At 37.4% G+C, this 20,134-nt stretch overlaps 1 protein-coding gene across 1 annotated transcript in view; it reads right to left on the reverse strand.

The window, feature by feature from the left end:
• Dcc (DCC netrin 1 receptor) overlaps nt 1-20,134 on the reverse strand; it is a 1,075,620-nt gene that overhangs the window by 192,593 nt on the left and 862,893 nt on the right. Inside the window, exon 13 of the mRNA XM_021150630.2 lies at nt 653-794. Within this exon, the coding sequence (XP_021006289.1) occupies nt 653-794 (142 nt within the window). The remainder of the gene's footprint in view (nt 1-652; nt 795-20,134) is intronic.

Consider the following 20,134-nt stretch of genomic DNA (forward strand, 5'->3'; position numbering starts at 1 on the left):
TTCACTGAGATAAGCTTAGAAGACTTCTCTTAGTCTGCCCTCTAGGAACTTAGACGAACATACACTAAGGTTGCAAAACTATAAGAAAAATACATTATTTTTTCAGGTTACCAAATCAGAAAATTGTATTTATGAAAATTGGATCCAGGTTTGGGAATATTCATGAATATCAATTAGTGACTACTAACCTCCTATGAATCCCACTAATATTTCTACCAAAGCAGGCTTATGCATTTACAGAAACCACACCATTCCCCCTCTTCTTGTTCATTTCCACCGCATCCTGACATTTGTGGTGAGGAGGGGGGACCACAGAGGGGGGGCATTTCATTAGAAGCCTTTTAAAAGTTGTTAACTAGAAAGTTAAAAGTTATTAGGCAGTAAGAGTTTTCTGAGTCAGCGGTTCTGAGAAGTGACATAGGTAAAAGTTCTATGATACACTGACTGAGATGATGATGCAGAGGGAAATGGATAGTGAAAGCATTACAGGGCATATAAAGTTAAAAATATAAAGGTTATTCTTGTTCAGGCCAATAAATGTCAGCTGCCAGGAAAAAAAAAAGTCGATGTTCCTTTGAAGCGAAAGTATATTTTATTCCTAAAGCATTTAATTCATCAAAAGCTTGCCAGACTGCACTGTGGGAACACTGACCTGTGAAGAGGTACCAGAGGTTATTTGGTTCCAGTGTTTCCATCTCGCCCCTGCGGGTAGTCTTTCTGTGTCGAATTTTATAGCCAGTAATAAATCCATTTTGTGTTCCCGATGGAGGAGGGAGCCAGCTTACTTTGATACTCTGTAAAATAAAAATAAAATAAATGTAAATGAAGACATGGAAGAGAGGAAGACAACTGCGCAGGGTCAGAGAAGTAACCCAAGCACAAGTGTGAATAAAACAGAGAAGTGAGAATTATAAGGCATGGCCTCCAAGTGAAATCCTTTCCTACAGTCTGACAGAAACATGCGCTTTATTTTAGTACCGATGCATACAAATAATTTGACTGATTATGTGCAATATCATGTCTCCCTTCTAACCACCATTAATATGATAATAAATGATTCTACATAATAAAAGCCACTGAAATATCAGTTATCATATCCAGGAGATTTCAGATGAGTGACACCAACAAGTTGGGGAGTTTTTAACTTCTTAGGCTTAGTGTTCTCCGTAAGGCAAAAGAGAACACTAAGCCTAGGAACTTAAAAAAAAAATACATTAATGAAAACCAAGCTAATTTCAATTTAAAAACCACCCAATTCTGGGTCCTTTTGCTTCCTATACACCTCGAGCATGGTACTAAGGCACGTTGCTGGAAAAAGAGGTGACTTGGAAAGCTCGAATAGGATTTAAACTGTAGCTTCTTACATCGAGCAAGCTAGTCCACTAACCCTCACTGCCTGGAGTAGCAGGGAGCTCAATGCTCAGAGTTGTTGAACACAAAGGCCAGAGATTCAGATAAGAAGCACACCAGTGAGCAGGGATATGGAAGGGGTTATCAGGTCAGAGATGTGAGGCATCTGTATTGTCTTCTCTCATCCAGTACACAGGGGAACTTAAGTTAGCTAGGGGCAATATCGAATAACCCTATGCTACAGAAAATTAAGAACTTTGAACCAGACAAAAGACCCCAGCCTGAGTCCCCAACAGCGAATCCATACCTTAACAAGTCCCACCTGGAGTCAGCGTTTGCCCTTTGCAAGTTTGAGTTTTAGAACTTCATTTTTTATATATAATAGTAATTTCATATGACCAGATATCATCAGAGTCTGTGAGACACTCTGTGACAAAATGAAGGTAGAAGTGCACAATAAAGTGTCCAGAGAGAAACAATAGTAACACTCACTAAAGAGTCCTGAAAACTATAAACGTACACCAAAAAGTCTAGGAGAAAATGCTTGATCCTGGAGATAATGAGAACATATGTAGATTGAGATAGTAAATAAGCCTGAAAAGTATGGGAGTAGAAATGAAAAAAAAATCTATAGATACGTTGGAAGATAAATGAAGGTATATATTTCAAAATTAAGAAGGGTAAAGAGACTGTAGTGAACTGTAGAGAAAGGATAAGACACTAACATCTAGTTTATAACCTCTAACATGCAAATGGTAAATGGAGAGAATGGAAAGGCAGCAAATAAGAGAAAGAAAAATAAAACAGAATACAAAAGAAAAGATGGCAAATAAGGTTACTTAACCTTCCAATAAAAGCCTAATGTATAAGCGGTGGAAGACTTTGGGACTAGCTTAAAGGAGATCACAGAGCATTTAACAGAGCAAGCGTAAAAGAACCACCTTCATACAGTAGCTGTATCTTCATGAGAGGTGGCTGGGTACAATATTTTAAAAATCAACAGTGTAGAACATAAAAAATCAAACAGCGAAGAATATTCTTTAAAATTCTGATCATTGAAGTTAAAGACTTGTAGGATTAAGAAAGGTAAGAAATGGAAAGTTGAAAGTAATTCTGAGGGTTTTAAGAAGAGATTATGAGTGTGTATAGCTTCAAGTCAACCAGGAATTAAAACAAATAGTAAACAGGTGGTTAACACTCTCAAAATATAGAAGTTGTTATGTTTGCGCAAGACATGACAGGAGGGGTTAGCAGTGTAAGGGGTTCAGGGAACAGCATTTCATGTCTTACCTACCCTGCTGAGTTTTTTTTTTTTTTTTTTTTTTTTTTACTACTTCCATTCCTCTCTCTTTGCCTTCTGATAATATAGGAAGCAGCTTTCTCTGGTTTCACTCTGTATCTAATGGCCTGAACAAATCCTATAGTAGATGGACTATAGGAAATAAGACACCAGAGCTAGTGCCCAGGCAGACTGCCAAGACACTGTCTGGACTTTCATCCTACTGGGTTCCCAGAGACACCATTTACTCATCCTATGAAACTGCCTAAGGGTGCTACTGGATCCTTCCTTGTGAAAGGGTCCTGTAAACTTTAACTACCTGCCTAGCTCACCTTTAAGTATCGTGGTTCTTATAAACACCATTTGCTTATAATTTAATAAGTGTGTGGACAGCCATGCAGCAGTCACAACTCTGACCCTTAATTGTTCCTGTCTGAAAGAATTACAAGGCTGGAAATTGAAAGGAGCCTGAGGAAAAGAAGGCCAAGTGACAGGCCCAAAGTGGGATCCAGCTCAAGGGGAGATCCCAAGGCCTGACACTATTACTGAGGCTATGGAGCACTCACAAAAATTGACCTAGCATGACTGCACTCCGGAAGACCCAACAAGCAGCTGAAGGAGTCAGAGGCAGATATTTGCATCGAACCAATGGACAAAAGCAGCTGACCCCTGTTGTTGAATTAGGGAAGGCTGAAAGAACATGAGGAGAAGGGCGATCCTATAGGAGGAACAGCAATCTTAATTAATCTGGACCCCCAAGATGTCTCAAACACTGGACCACCAAACAGGCAGCATACACCAGCAGATATGAGGCCCCCAGCGCATAAGCAATGGATTGCCAGGTCTGTGTTAATTCAGAGATGATGCAGCTAACCCTCAAGAGTTTGGAGGCCCCAGGAAGTTTAGAGGTCAGGTGGGGTAGGGGGGTGTGACATCCATATGGAGACAGGATAGGCTGGGGAGGAGGTATGGGATGTGTAACAGTCGGAGGGTAGACAGGGGGTGGGGCAGGGGAATAATATATGGAATGTACAAATAAATAAATTAATTAATTAATTAAAAGAAAAAATACTAATTTTATATAGTTTGGTATGCTGTCACAACATTCAAAAAGAATGCATTTTGACTAATAGGAAATTACTGCATTTTGACTAATAGGAAAATAGGAAGGAAGATAGGAAAAACTGAGGTTATAAAAATAAAATACAGGACAATTGCAGAGGCAGTGACACTTTGGGCTTGATTACACAGGAGTACAATCTAACTTTCACTGTTGATGTAAATTTCCTCAACTCCAATTTCATGCTGGTTACACGAATGAAAGCAAAAATCAGATCTTCTCATGGCGTATTGAACTTTGCTGTATGCTTGTTGGTGTTATTGAACTTTTCAGAAATAGTAAACAAGGGTTATTTTGACAGAAATTTACATTTGTTTTTAAGAGTAATCATTAAAAATCATTCTTTGGAGGTAGTAGAATAAATGATCAGGTTTTAGAAAGAAGCCAGAACATTACATCCAGGGATCGACTCCTGAGTCTGGATCACGAGCCAGGGTTTTCCACTTCCTTTGGACTGGGAACACAATGGCGAATGCAGGACCTTGCTCTCTAAAGAATGAGTTAGCCATGATCATTATCTCACTTACTAAATTGCTGCTCCAAAATAATTGAATATTTTATACAAGGAGATAAAGTTGTGGCAGATAAATTTGTTTACTAAGTATCCTAAAATTCACAAAATGTAGCAAAGTATAGATTTTCAATATTTACCATATTTATTGTTTTATTAAAACCTCATGAAATTCCAATTCTCAATACTGAAGCATTGCTCCTACAGAAAATAGTAATTTGGATTTCTTCCAGGTTCTCATTACAAAATGCACGTCAATTTGTCTATAACATGGGCTTCTTGTGGCTTTCCTTTAAAGCACTTTACTTGATATTACTGATTAAAATTGATTTTTCATACCCAACCTAGCTTACTTATTTCCTATTCTCCACAAGGCACACCACTGTCTTCTTGCATTTGGTAACATTGAACCAACAGATGCCAGTACTACATTTAAGGACCACTAAAACCTATAAAGTTACTAATAAAAACAGATACTAAAAATAAAAGGCTAATTAAGACATACATTCATTTCCAATATGAGATTACAAGGTAGAAGGCAGGATAGAGGCAAACAAAATTTTGACTGTCCTGCCCAAGACCACAGAAGAACCGTGAATATTAAAATTGTGGTTCCTTAGTGATTATTCATTTCACAGATACCGACTTTACAAATGGCAAGGATAAACCACAGTTTTGTAAATATATAATTGACAGTTGAAATATGTAAATCATTGACACAAATTTAAAATACAATCTTATATATTATGTAAACTATTCCTTATATGACTTGATTAACTTATATAACATGTGAGATTATCTTTAGGAGAACATGGAATTACTGAGATTATTTTCTCCCACAAATACACTGATACGACAGGTAGACCCCTATATTTTTAGTATTTATTAACACCATATTTAATCCACCATAGACATGATAATGGTACACTTCTACATGAGGGATCAATTTATAGTCCTGATAATTTTGCAAGTTGCAATCTGTTGTTTTGTCTTCTGTTCTGTCATATAAACTACAATGTAATGTGGTGAAGTGACTAAAAATCATGCATCCTATAATTGATGAGACAGTATGGAAGTTGAAATACTGTGATTTTCATTGCAATTTAATATTGCCTCTCAAAGAAAGCTCACAACATTAAGAATCTTATTCATTTACTCATTACTCATTCACAATATATACACTGGACTAAGCAAAACTCAAGTCAGGGCTCACCATGTCTAATAGAGGAAAGAGACATAAACTATGAAGGCAGATTGCCAAGAACCAAACAGGATTGTCTCGGAGGCACAAGATACAAAGATTAATTATGTCTTATATGGTCAAGAACACTTTACTAAAAGTTCATCATTCAAATTTGAGCAGAACTTTATGGAAAGGGTGAAAAAAAGACATTTAAAGATAGGAAATAATAACAAGGTCAAAGAAATGGAAGTAATAGTAAGATCAAAATGTCATGACATTATAAATCAACTTGAGGTCATAAAATGTCTGATAGGTAGAGAACATGGTATTTATTGGACGGCAAGTTGGGAAATAGGTGCTTTTCTAAAACACTAAGAATGTCTCAGATAACAGTACATACATGAACTTGGACCAGCACGCATACTGAGAAAGTGCCAATGCACAATTTCCCATCTATCTTCTTGTCTCCCACTGCCTAATCCTAACAGAATTTTTGTATATAAAAATATGTTCTTTGCTAAAAGTGCTTTAGAAACTAACAAGAAAAACTAGAATTTAAAAGACCCTGTAGATTCATATTTATGGTCATCTAAAGTTTTTTGGCTTTCAACATTTCAGACACTTCTAACAATTAACAATCACCCAGTGGAGTCTACTGAGTTATAGGCTTCAATTAATGCTTACCCTGAGGTTACTATGTGGCCGTACTGGAACATTTTCTAACCATTGAGTTCAATGTTCTCTTTTTGTAATCACAGAATTATTGGGTGCTATATATATAGCAATATAGTCCCCCAAATCTCCTACTAAGCTTAATTAAAAGAGAAAAGAGGGCCATGGATATATCTCAGTGGAAAAATATTTTCCTTGCAACTATAAGGGTCTGATTTGATCCCTACCAACCGGGCAAATGATGAATAAACCTGACAGACCATGTGTAATTCCAACGCATGAAAGGTGGGGGAAAAAGGTGGAACATGGGGAACTCTAGGGTGAGATGGCCTGGTTGTATCAGTGAATATGGTAATGAAGAGTTTAGTTTATTGGTTATTATTAAATGATCAACTTGATTGCATTCCAAACTTCTTGGGGTAGTCTTGATTAAATCAGGGACATAGATTTTCTTCTGTTTATGGGCATCATTCGGTAACAGCCGACTTGCCTTCCCATTCATATGCACGTGATAGTGCATAAGAAAACAAGGAGGATAACTGATAATCCTGCCAACCCTAGTTTTCTCAGAAGCTCATATCCTAAGACTATTCTTTTTCCAATTTCTATTTTTAAATGCACATCTCAAATCAATTGATGTTTCAGCTCTCTTGTAGGATGTTCAGGTGAGACCTGGCCCATCTGGAGCTCTGTGATACTCTCTCAGAAAATAGTCAATTATTTTACTGTGGTGGTATCTGACAAGCTTTCCTATAGAAGGCGCTGGGAAGTGCCATTTGAAAAGAACTCATAATGACCTTGTTGGAGCTATGCATGGATCTAGCCTATCTTGGATGAGATTAAAATCCATTCTAGACTGTTTATTTCCTCTCTGTACTTATAGTGGCTTATGACTCATAAAAAATGGTTTAGACACTGAGAAAAACCTCTTTGTCTTCATCTTGTCACATGCACTTCTTGTAAAGACAGCCTGGAGTCACTTCAAAAGAGTAAATATCCCTTGTACCACTCACAAATATCCTTAGTTACAGTCACTCTGGGCTAGCCTCATCCAGACCTTGATTTGCCTACCGCACAGAGAATGTCCCTAGCTAACAAGGCTCACATGCTACACGGTGCCGCTGCTCACAAACACAACAAGTACAGTCATTGTCGATGAGCGATTCTAAAAGTGGAATATTCTGGAAAGGAAAAAAAGAAACAGGAAAAATGGATTGAGTATATGGATGTTTTGGGGCTTGTTCTTGTTGCTTTGCTTTTTATATTTTTCGTGATTTTTTGTTTGTTTGTTTTTGACAAAATATCTAGATTTTTTTTTCTACTGCAAATTGACAGAGAAACCAAGAGAAATGAATTGGCAAGAAACACATTAGGAACTACTATTCTTTCATATACATTTTCTGACCATGTTGCTCTCGTGGAATACAATTCTTATTTTAGCAAATAGAAACATCACGCCTGGGTAGTGAGAAAGCATAGAGCAAGCAGAAATCCACAGTAATACACAAAATGGGAAGTTACTCAATACATGTTTCTAGAAACTCATTTAAATGGATTTGGCTATTTTTCCAAATTTCAGCAGTGAGAGGAAAAATAATAATTTAAAAGCCTATGTGTCAGACACAAGCAGCTCAGTAGATTAGAATAATTCACTGGGGTGAAACTGTCAGATAAATGACTCACTTAAAGAGTTACCAGAATCTGTAGTAATCAGAGAAATGCAAACTAAATCTATGTTGAGATTGCATCTTTGCCCCATCAAAACAGTTCACGATCAAGGAAACTACTGACAACCACCCCTGACAAGCATGTATGGAGAGAACAACTCTCATTCATTGCTGGTCGTATTGTAGACTTCTCTAGCCATTGATAGAAACATGTAAGGTTTCAAAAAAAGATAAGAGTAAATCTACCATATTAGTCAGCTATACTGGGCTCAACAATCCCACTCCACAGGCACATCCATGTCCATTGCTGCTGTCCTAACAGTCCCTAGGAAATGGAAGCGACTTAGATGCCCTTCAACTGATGAGTCCATAATTAAAAATGTATTATAGATAGACAATAGAATTCTATTCAGTTTTAAATTAAATGGATTTATGACATTTGCAGGGACATAGTAATAGAAAACATTATATTGACAAAGATTAGGTAGGACTAGGCAGGCAAAATGTGTGCTTTCTAATTTGGAGCTTCTGCCTCTGAGTCTGTAGATGTAAGGACATAAGCTGAAATAACTATAGAATACAAGACAGGGAAAAGTACCATGGTGGAGATGTCTAGAGAGTGGAGACTTTAGGACACATATGATCTGAAAGAGGAAATGGAAATGTAACCAGGGAGAGAAAGTGGAGAGAGTGGGAGATGGTAGGAACTACATTAACAATATTTCAAAAACATAGGAAAATATTTAATATACACACACACATTTTACTTAACTACCACCCAGAATATTAAGTCATTATTGACAGCACACTCTTAAGGTGTTATTGACACAACTCACAAGATATAAACCAATTGAGCTATAATTGATCTGGTTCCCTGCTCCCACAGGGCAAGCCCACACAAGCTCAGAAGATGCTATGCAAGTTACCAAGGGAGAAAGGCAATCCATAGTCCTACATATCCTGTTGTAAAACCCGTGAACCATAACTGTGGTTAGTCCAACAAGTTATCTCCAGTGGTTCAATCTTGGTGTTATATCTTTGGGGTAACATCTGTCTAATTGGATTTAAAGCCCATCTTATGTGAGGGAATCAATGTCTAGGGCTGTAAAAGTAGCCAAATACCTGCAGTTGGGGATGTCAGGGATCTAAAGAAGAACCCACTGCTGCCATTTTCCTAAATAGATATAATATCTAATCATATGAATATAATACATATTCTAAATACTTATCATGACACTCATAGGCAAGTGTCTCTCTTACCTGTCATAAATAAGCTTATTTTACACTAGATGAAAACTATTACAGAAATCTATAAGTCAAAATGTAGAAATAGCTAAGGACAGTTTCCCAACTTTTTGTTTAGAATAAAGAGTATCAGTAATAAAATCATAATAAAGAATGTCTTGTTTTCTTCTTCTGATGCTGTGATAATGGCAACTGAAGAGGACATGGGTTCATTTCAGCTCAATGTTATAGTTCACCATTGCTGATTAAGGCACAGCAGCAGTAGCTGAAGGCAGTTCAGTCACACTAAAGAAGGAAAAAAACAAATGATAACTGAAGTGTTCAGTTTACAATCTCATTTCATACAGCTGAAGATCTCCCACTGAGGGAATGGCCCCACCAACAGTTAAAATGGCTCTTCCAATATCTGTTAAAATAATTATGACAATTCTTTATAGACCTTCCAAGAGGTTTGTCTTAATCGAGAAAAGCTTTCACTGTGTTCCTGGAAGTGAGTAAATGTTAATGGTCACGTATGACTTAGCAATTGCATGAAGATGACATTTAATATTTAACAAGGACACTGTCAATAGGACAAAACAGCAACCAACAGATTTGGAAAAGATCTTTACCAATCCTACATCTGGTAGATGGCTAATATCCAATATACACAAAGAACTCAAGAAGCTAGACTCCAGAGAACCAAATAACTCTATTAAAAATGGGGTACAGTGATAAACAAAGAATTCTCAATTGAGGGATACCAAATGGTTGAGAAGCACCTAAAGAAACATTCAACATCCTTAGTCAGCAGGGAAATGCAAATCAAAACAACCCTGAGGTTCCACCTCACACTAGTCAGAATGACTAACATCAAGGGGACCACCTTCTCTGGATGCCATTGCAGAAGCCAAGAGGCTGCCCCCTCCACTACCCCCTCAGACCTGCTAGCCCAATCCGGGATCCCCTAGTGGTTATGTGGCACCATCTCCCGAGAGGCTGCTGAGAACATGTTGGAGACACAACCCCTGGGGACCTTTCTTATCCGAGTCAGCAACAGCCATGTGGGCTACACCCTTTCCTACAAATCCCAGACTTGCTGCCATGATTTCATGGTGAAGCTTTCAGAAGCTGGGACTTGCACCTTCGCTGAGGACCACATGACCCATGCCTCTGAATGCCCTGGTCACCTTCCACCAACAAAAGCCTATTCGGTCACTTGGGGAGCTGCTGACCCGGGCCTGCGGGCAGGAGGATCCAGCAAACGTGGACTACGAAGATCTCTTCCTATACTCGAATGCCCTGGTTCAGGATGCTGAAAGCCAAATTCTGAGAACGGAAGTTCAAAGGTCTTCTTCCTGCCCACCTGAGGAGGCTTCTGAAAGGAAGCCATCCACAACAAAAGGAGAATTCGCATCAGCTTCCTGCACCCCAAAAGCCCTTTTCTAGGAGTCTGGACAGAAACTGTGGAAGAACCTGACGTCCCTACCTCAGACTAGCCAGAGGGTGAAACAGCGGCTCACTTCACACCTGTCGGCCATGAACCCACTGGGGGATGCCAGGAGAGTGGCACAGCAGCACCACAGCCCTGTGACTCGAGCATTCAGTTGGGAGAGTACTAGCCACTCTGAGGACCCCTGTGCAGCTACCATGTCTCTTCAGAACCCTGCAGAGCCCCAGGCCCTGAGAGGCACAGAAGCCACCTTCAGGGACTCCAGGCCTGCTAGCTGGAAGAAGGCATTCTCAGGGGTGGTAAGGGCCCTGTCAGCCCAGGAACCTGTGGACTTTCCAGAAGCCCAAGGCTGGCTGCCTGAGGAATACCTCCCACCACCACCTTTTGCCCCTGGGTACTGATAGAACTTTCTGTATCTTCGGTATTCCTCATCTCTCCTTTAAGTCCCCATCCTTGTCCTCACAGCCAGAGAACTGTGCTGAAGAGGTTAAGGGGCTGAATCCTGCAGGTGCCAACTAAGGGAGCTGATTGTCTTAATAATAATAGAATTACTGCTACCACTTTAGGGACCTGGTGAAATGGCCCAATGGATAAAAGGATAAAAGAACTTTTAGCCATGCCTGACAACTGAGTTCTATCTCTAGAACTCACATGGTGAGAACTGTGGACCAACTTCTGGAGGATGTGCTCAGACTTCCACATACATGTGTTAAAATACACTCACAAGCAGATATCATTTCAAAAGATTGCAGCAGAGACTTGGGTCCAACACGTTCCAGGCCTGTATCATGTGTTATCCCTCTGTATTCTTGGTATCCATATCTCACGTTCAGCCACATTCAATTGAAAATATTTTTATGAGGCTGGAGAGATGGCTCAGTAGTTAAGAGCACTGACTGCTCTTCCAGGGGTCCTGAGTTCAATTCCCAGAAACCACATGGTGGCTCACAACCATCTGGGATCCCATGCCATCTTCTTGTGTATCTGAAGACAGCTACAGTGTAGTCATATATATATATATAATAAATCTTTTTTAATATAAAAAACAAACAAACAAACAAACAAACAAAAAACCAACCAACCAACCAAACAAAAACTCAGATGACAGCAAATGCTGGTGAGGAGGTGGAGAAAGAGAAACACTCCTCCATTGCTGGTGGGATTGCAAGCTGGTACAACCACTCTGGAAATAAGTCTGGTGGTTATTCAGAAAATTGGACATAGTTTTACTTGAGAACCCAGCTATCCCATTCCTAGTCATATACCCAAAAGATTCTCCAACTATAGCAAGGAGACATGCTCCACTATGTTCATAGAAGCCTTATTTATAATAGTCAGAAGCTGGAAAGAACCCAGATGTTTTCAAGAGGGATGGATACAGAAAATGTGGTACATTTACACAATAGAGTGCTACTTTGCTATTAAAAACAATGAATTCATGAAATTCCTAGGCAAATGGATGGAACTAGAAAATATCATCCTGAGTGAGGTAACCCAATCACAAAATAACACACATGGTATGCACTCACTGTTAAGTGGATATTACCCCATAAGCTCGGAACACCCAAGATACAATTCACAGCCCACATGAAGCTCAAGAAGTAACACCACATGTGGGTGCTTTGGTCCTTCTAAGAAGGGTGAGCAAAATATGGGAGCAAATATGGGGACAAAGTATGGAGGAGAGACTGAAGGAAAGGCCATCTAGGGACTGCCTCACCTGGGGATCCATCCCATATACAGTCACTAAACACAGACACTATTGTGGATGCCACGAAGTGCATGCTGACAGGAGCTGGCTATAGCTGTCTCCTGAGAGGCTCTGCCAAATCCTGACAAATACAGAGGCAGATGCTCAAAGTTAACCATTTTACTGAGCATTCTCTTCTGAACTGTTATTTAAGAAGAGAGAGATCAATATTGTGCTGACAAAAGATTATTCACTAAGAATAGTAACATGAATGGGCCAGAGACATCTTAGTCTACCTCAAAGTTTTTAGGAATTTGTTAAGTGCTAATGAGAACAATTTGCCCAACAGCATCATTGTGTGCCACAGGTTCTTATTTACATCCTGTCCTGCTTTTTAAAAGAGCATAGACAAGCCCTGTATTGCAAAAATAAAATGCTTTGTTCCTGTTTTAACTTTACTTTACAGACCCGCATTGGTGAACGTATGTCGCTTTTGACACATACAAAACTATGGTGAAAATGAGAGCAAGTTTACAAATGCTGGGTCCCCAAGACATATTCTTTCATGTGTTTGAATTTTTCAGACCTAAGTCTGAAAAATGAATGAATAAAAGCCTGAATTACCTTTATAAAAGCTTAATCAGATTGCAAGTAGGATACAGATATTCAAAACCCAGCATTTTTTGATAGTCTCAACACATTCATTGAAATGTGTGAAGAGATGTTTCTTTTATGGTTGATTTTTGCCATAGTCTTTCGGGTAGTACAGAAATACTTTACTGATTTCCCAATTCCAGTTCTCAGATATGAACATGTATAGCTCCATTTATTGGGATAAAATCAATTAAATTTTTCTGCCACCTAAGATGTCTTCCAAAACAACATATAATTATCCTAACTCTTGTAAACTGATAACAAATATGACTGGGAATACAAAATATACTACAAAATAAAGAGAGGGCACGGGAACGAAATAACAAAGAAGCTGGATTCATATGAATGTAACTCCTTTGTGTTTTAAGATACTGGACTTAAAATAGCATTTTTACATTATATTTAGCTATTGCTATACATAGTCTAGTAGCCAGGCCTGCTTGCTTCTGAGCCCCAAAATGGAAAATATAATTTTAGGAGGTATTCACATTTTGACAAAATTCCATTACAATAAAGCAATTTTGTTGCTCTCCAGAGTGGGTGATATAGTGATCTTATGAGCAATCATTTTAGAATTTGTCAGTATCAATAGATTTTACCCTATAGTGCTTAAGTCATTCCCTAGAAGTATGGTGAATGTTTAGGGACCCTCATTGACTCTTGGAGATCACTAAGTCTTATTTTCAGACTATTAATTCCTTCCAAATGAAGCCACTAAAAGCAATAAAATAGCCTTGGAATTGGAGTAATATGGGAAAAGTGGAAAACCCATCAAGGGAGCTGTATGTAAACCTATACACTTCAAAGGCACAAGAATACAAGACATATTTAATTTAAGACGAAAATAGTGTGCTCATTGATTTCTTGTTCCATTCTGCTGTTTTGTAATACTGAAACTAAGTTATTGTTTGAGCAGTCAGCTGAATAATATCACTGCTGCTGGTTTTACCAGATGGTTGAATATCCCATGTGAAACAGAAACAGAGCTCTAATAATGATTGCTTCAGTTGTTATGTATACCCATTTATTAAGAAAAACATGGCAAACTCAAAATGTTAGAAGCATGTACTAAAATGTAAATGTCACTGCAACTCAGGTTTTTAAGTCAAACATAAATTGCCCAGTGCCTGACCAAGAATAGATACTGTTATTTTTATACGTTTTACTCCAATATGCTTTAAAAGTAATAAACCAAAAACTTTAAAATTACTATCACATTTTCTGGCTAGTATTTTATGGAAAATATAAATGCCATTTAGTTTTCCTCTCTATAGAATTATGCCACTCTGGCTGTTGTGTACAGTACATTTAGACACGGCTAATATTTCAGGATGAACACAGACATGGAGGTCAGTTTTGAGGAAGGAAATGAGAGCATATTATGAAACATTTTTCATTTAAAAACAGTGCAAGTGGCTATTTCATGGAAGCATATCTTCAAGCAAACTGTCAAATTAGTCCTGAAGTAATTAATCTCAGAGACTAGCAGGCTTTCCATCGGAAAGCCGCCATCTCAAAGACAAGACTTAACCATGTAATTACATGGGACATTACAATGTATTTATGAGGTCATTTGTTACAATGTACAGTAATTACAGAGTACTTACATAGCTATTTATGTCTCATAAAATGAAGTGAGACTAAATATTTTAATTGTGTGGAGAAATATGGGAAAATATTTGAGTTTAAAATGTCATGTAAGATTACAGGTCAGACTCACATAATTCATCTTCACAGATGACTGCCTCCAGAGCCACCAATGTCTGATAGTGTTCTTCTGTTGGATATGAGGGGAGGAGACATTTTGATAAATATTCTTTCTGAGGATGTATTAAATGGAATGGCTCTCTCCAATTTTCATCTTTAGGTAATGCCAGCAGACAGCTGGCTCATGGTATAATTTACTACGTACTCTTTATATCCAAACCATAAATATACGGATGTCAATTGAGTTTCTGGATTAAAAGCAATGTCATATACAATGCTATCATAAAAAGGCATATGGTCAAATCAGACAGAATGATAAAATAGCTGCCGATGCTTGTTAATGGCAAGATTGGTATTTGATTGGATGGTCACAGATCCGGTTCTCAATACACAAGTCAAAAAGGCATTCTCGTTCCTTACATGAAATAATGCTTCTTAAAAAGCTTTGAAGGGTGTGGTGTTCAGTTTCATTATCTTCTTTAACACACTTAATGCCATTTCATTTAGTACTGGAATTATTATTTATTTATTTTTTTAGACTAGAAGATGAGTCTTAAAAGTGAACTCAAAATGTTTTCAATTCTTGGTATATAGGTAACAGTGCCAGCATATGCTTAATCGGGAGAGGCAGGAATACTATAATCACATCACCTACTTTACACAGCTATCTGTAATTATTTTCTGATTTCTCAGGTAGGCTTCTGCTAGACAGTCTGGCCTAGAATTCACAATGCTCCTTCCTTTGTCTTGCAAATGCTGATACTGTGGGTCAGCGCCAACATGTCTAACTTACATTTCTGATTTTTAGATTTCAAACAAACAAGCAAATCATAAAAGCTTCCTCTGGATCAATTTATATATATTGCAGCGTCATGGCCACATGCTGGTACTATCAATTTTTAATGACTGCTATTTTCCTATAAAAATGTACCAGAATTTACCAAATCTAGACAAATAGGACCTACTGAAATGTTCATATAGAAAGTTAATGCTAATCTACAAACAAGCCAAATCAAATTTACATATTCATCCACTAGCCAGACCAACAGCTTCTGATTTGTGGAATTAACATTTTTCATATTTGTGAATATATTTAGTAGAGGTCCTTCTGTGTCCAGGAAATTTCGTAAACCTCCTTGGGAGTGTGTTCTCCATATCTGCCTGCTTCCTACTTAAAAACAGAAAGATAATCTTATTTAATGTTGAAAAGCATGAACAACTATCAATACTTTAATCAGCATTCCAATTAAACCTGCAATCATAATGCATCTAATTGATTAACAATTACCAGCACCTGTAGTTGGCTATAATTTTAATTACTGATTACATTATGGCTGATTGCTTAAAATGTTATTGGTATGAGCATTGATAGAGAAGAATAAAATAGTTCTAAAATAATCAATAAAATTGAGATCAATGCCAATTCAATAAAATAGAAGATAATTTATTTTCAACAATGTCAATGAATCATTCTATAAAACACAAGAAAAGAAAATTTATATAGTGATCATCTTAGTCCAACTAATCTTCATTCTTTTTTCTGAAATATGTAGAAGTAAATGAGCCTAAAAAAGAACAAATGAGTTTGGCAAAATCCAACACTTTTTTTTTGACATAAAAGTCCTGGAAAGATTCTACATACAATGGAAATACCTGAACATAATAAAGAAAGTTTACAGAAATCCTGTAGCCAACATCAAATTAAAAGAAGTGAAATTAAATTAATTCTACTAAAATAGGGAACAAGAAATAGTTGTCCACTCCCATCATACCTATTCAATATAGTACTTGAATTTGTAGCTAGAACAATAAGGCAATTGAAAGATAAGGAGGTCAAAGGTATTGAAATTGAAAAGGAATAAGTCAAAGTATCTTTACTTGCAGTTGATTTTATATATATATATATATATGTGTGTGTGTGTGTGTGTGTACTATATATATATATGTATATATAAGTTTGTATATATACAAATACATATATACTACATATATGGATATGCATATACACACATATATAATGTATAATGTGATATATATAATGTCTATAAGCTTAAACATTCCAGCAAGCAAAACCTACAGGTGATAAAACTTTCAGCACAGTTCTGGATACAAAATAAACTCACAAAAATCAGGAAACCTCCTATACACAAGTGACAAACAGACTGAGAAAGAAGCCAGGCAAACAATACTTTTCACAATAGCCAAAAATAATATAAAATATCTTGAGGTAACTCTAACCAAGCAAGTGAGTGATGTGCATGACAGAAATATAAAGCCATTGAAGAAGGGTTATTTTTTTGTTTTGTTTTTTTGTTTTTGTTTTTTTATTGTTTTGTTTTTTGTTTGTTTGTTTTTTGGTTTTTGGTTTTTTGTGACAGGGTTTCTCTGTGTAGCCCTGGCTGACATGGAACTCAGTCTGTAGACCAGGCTGGCCTCGACTCAGAAATCCACCTGCCTCTGCCTTCCAAGTGCAGGGATTAAAGGCATGCACTACCACTGCCCAGTGAGAAATAATTAATGGGAATCAAACTCTAATGGGAATCAAACTCAGGACCTGTGGAGGGGATATCAGTGATCTTAGCCCCTGAGCCATCTCTTGAAGTAGATATTAGAAGATGAAAAGATTTCCTGTTTCATGAATTGATAGGATTAACATAATTAAATGCTCATCCTACCAAAAGCAATCCACTAATTCAATGCAATCACAGAAAAAACTCCAAAACAATTTTCATAGACCTCAAAATGACATACCTCAATTTCACATGGAAAAAAGAAATAAAACAAAACAAAACAACAAGAACAAAAGCAGTATAGGTAAAAAATAAAAATCCTGTGTAATAAAAGAAACTACTTGAGGATATCCCCACATTTCCAATTTTGAGTTGCACTACAGAACTGTGGTAATAAAAACTGCCTCATATTGTCATACAAACAGACACGTTAATTAGTGGAATTAAAGTGAAGACACAGATGTAAATCCACACATTTCTGAACTCCTGGTTTTTGATAAAGAAGCCAGAAATACATACTCGCAAAAGGACAGCATCTTCAACAAATAGGTCTCATCAAGCTGGATATCAGCGTGTAGAAGAATGCAAATAGATCTATAATTATCACTACCTGACATCCAAATCATCAACTCTCTGGACATAAAATGAAATACACTGAATAGGATATAAGAGAAAATGGGAGAAATTGAGTAGACTTTACTAGTGGATTGGGAACAGGTAGGGACAGGAATGAGAGAATGAATTGAGGAGGGAAAAATGTGATAGAGTTGAAGGAGGGAACTGCAGAGAGACAGCAGGACATGAGAAACAATTTGAGGGATGTTATTGAAGTGAATGGGAAACCTTTTAAAATCTATGAAAGTGACAATAATATGGTCTCATAATATGGGGGACATTAAGTCCCATCTAGTCATATCTGTTCACCAAATGGGGCTTGCTTCCATTACTGGAATCTGGTTGCATTCAATTGCATTCTTGGCCAAGAGGATCCAGTAGAAATCCCAAACAACCCAGGGTGTTTCAAAAACAATGAGTTGCTCTCTGCAACCTGACAGTGGGCCTCACTGCTAAGAACGAACCCATACAACTCATTGAACATGAAGAAGTCTAGCTGCTGCCTGCATGAAGCCTTCACCCCCATCTTCTCATACCTTTGGTGTAAGAAGGTACTTTATAGGCTATCAAAGGGGAAATATAAATACCAATACAGTCACAAAACCTTTGGCCCACAATCTGTTCCCTCTGCAAGCTATGCTAGACCAATGGTAGTACAGAATTTGTGGGAGTAGTCAACCAATTTCTGATTTGACTTGAAGCCCATTCCACAAGACTGAACCCATACTCAACACTGTATGGGTGACCAAGAACAAGAGACTAAATAGCCCAGAGACATAGGTAATCAAATTCTAGGCTTGATAAAACCAATTTCTACTGGTATGTATGCATATATATATTTTTTTTGAGACAGGGTTTCTCTGTATAGTCCTGGCTGTCCTGGAACTCACTCTGTAGACCAGGCTGGCCTTGTACTCAGAAATCTGCCTGTCTCTGCCTCCCTAGTGCTGGGATTAAAGGTGTGCATCACCATGCCCAGTGCATATATATCTTTAGAAGAAATTTTACTCCTAAATTTCTGTTACACTTGTAGATAGTAGTTTACTCAGTTATCATCAGAAAAACTTCCTCTTGCAGCAGAAACAGATGTAGAGATCCATGCCAGACTATACACAGAGAGAGTCTGTGGAACACATAAACCTAAATGTGATGTTTCATCAAATCCTTCCCTCTAGAGCTAAGAGAACACCTCGGAAGAGGAGAGATAAAGAACTCAAGAGATAGAGGAGACAGAGAATGCCAGACTAACAAGGCCATGACTTGCTCTGAATGAAAGAAGCAAGAGTCATATGACCTCACAGAGAGTGAAACAATAAACATAGAGTCTTTACCAGATCGAGTGTGTAATATACCTTTCAGCTTTTTATGGGACTTGAATGTACAAATATTTCTGATTCTTGTTTGTTCTTGAAACTCTTCCTTTTGCTAGGTTGCCTTGTCTAACCTCGATGTGATGTGTTTTGCTTTATCATATTTTATTTTGTCATGCTTGGTACTTATCTCTTAGAAGCTTGTTCCCCTCCCCACTCTGCCCCCAAGGAGAGACAGAGCCATGGAGCAGGAGCAGTGGGGAGGAACTGGGAGGAAGAGTGGAGGGGACACTGTAATCAAGATATTGTATGGGAAATCATCTATTTTCAATAAAAGGAAAAATGAAAAATATACGTTTTTTAAAAGGAAGGTTTGGGGTTTTGAAGATAGCTCCGTTGGCACAAACTTTCCACAGAAACTTTAAGAACTGGGTTCAGATTTTAAACACCCATGTAAAACTGAATGAAATCATAATATGTACAATACCAACAAAAGAGATAGGGGATAGGTGGATCCTTGGAGCTCACTGTCCAGAGTGCCTAGCCAGTTAGATACACTCAGACATTGTTTCAAAGGGCTAGTAGCCATATGGTTATAGAGATATTCAGTGTTCATTTGTCATTTATACACACACACACAAACACACACACACACACATATCAAAGGGATGCAAATGTTTGTTTTTCTTTATTCTTCTTGTGGCAGATTATTTAATATTTATTGTTTTTAAAAGTCTTGTTTTAATTTTTAGGCATAATAAAAATTTAAGAACAATTGTTTTGAACAGTAATTGTTTTCTAGAACAGAAAATAAGATGTAATCTACTGTATGTAAAACTAAGCCAGAGTACCAAATATTTTAATGCACAAACTTCTACCTTTCCATCTTGCTATTCTGAAGAAATGTTTACAATGCTTTAGGATAACATCTACATCCTGGAAAATATAACTCTTGAAAACTTGAAAAACTTTACTCAGTTCTCCTCATTACAGTATAATTGTTTCCCAGAGGAATGTGAACCACAAGAACCCATTATGCAACATTTTATATTCTCTTTGTGATAAGAGAAATATTTTAAATTTCTCATGATTTTCGCCAACTCTGACAGTTTGATATCAATTTCTAATTTGAAACTCTTCATTATTCTAAGTATCCAGAATCAATGCAGCTATAATGGTGAACAACACC

Source organism: Mus caroli, chromosome 18 (assembly GCF_900094665.2).
Source record: "Mus caroli chromosome 18, CAROLI_EIJ_v1.1, whole genome shotgun sequence".
Taxonomy (NCBI): Eukaryota; Metazoa; Chordata; class Mammalia; order Rodentia; family Muridae; genus Mus; species Mus caroli.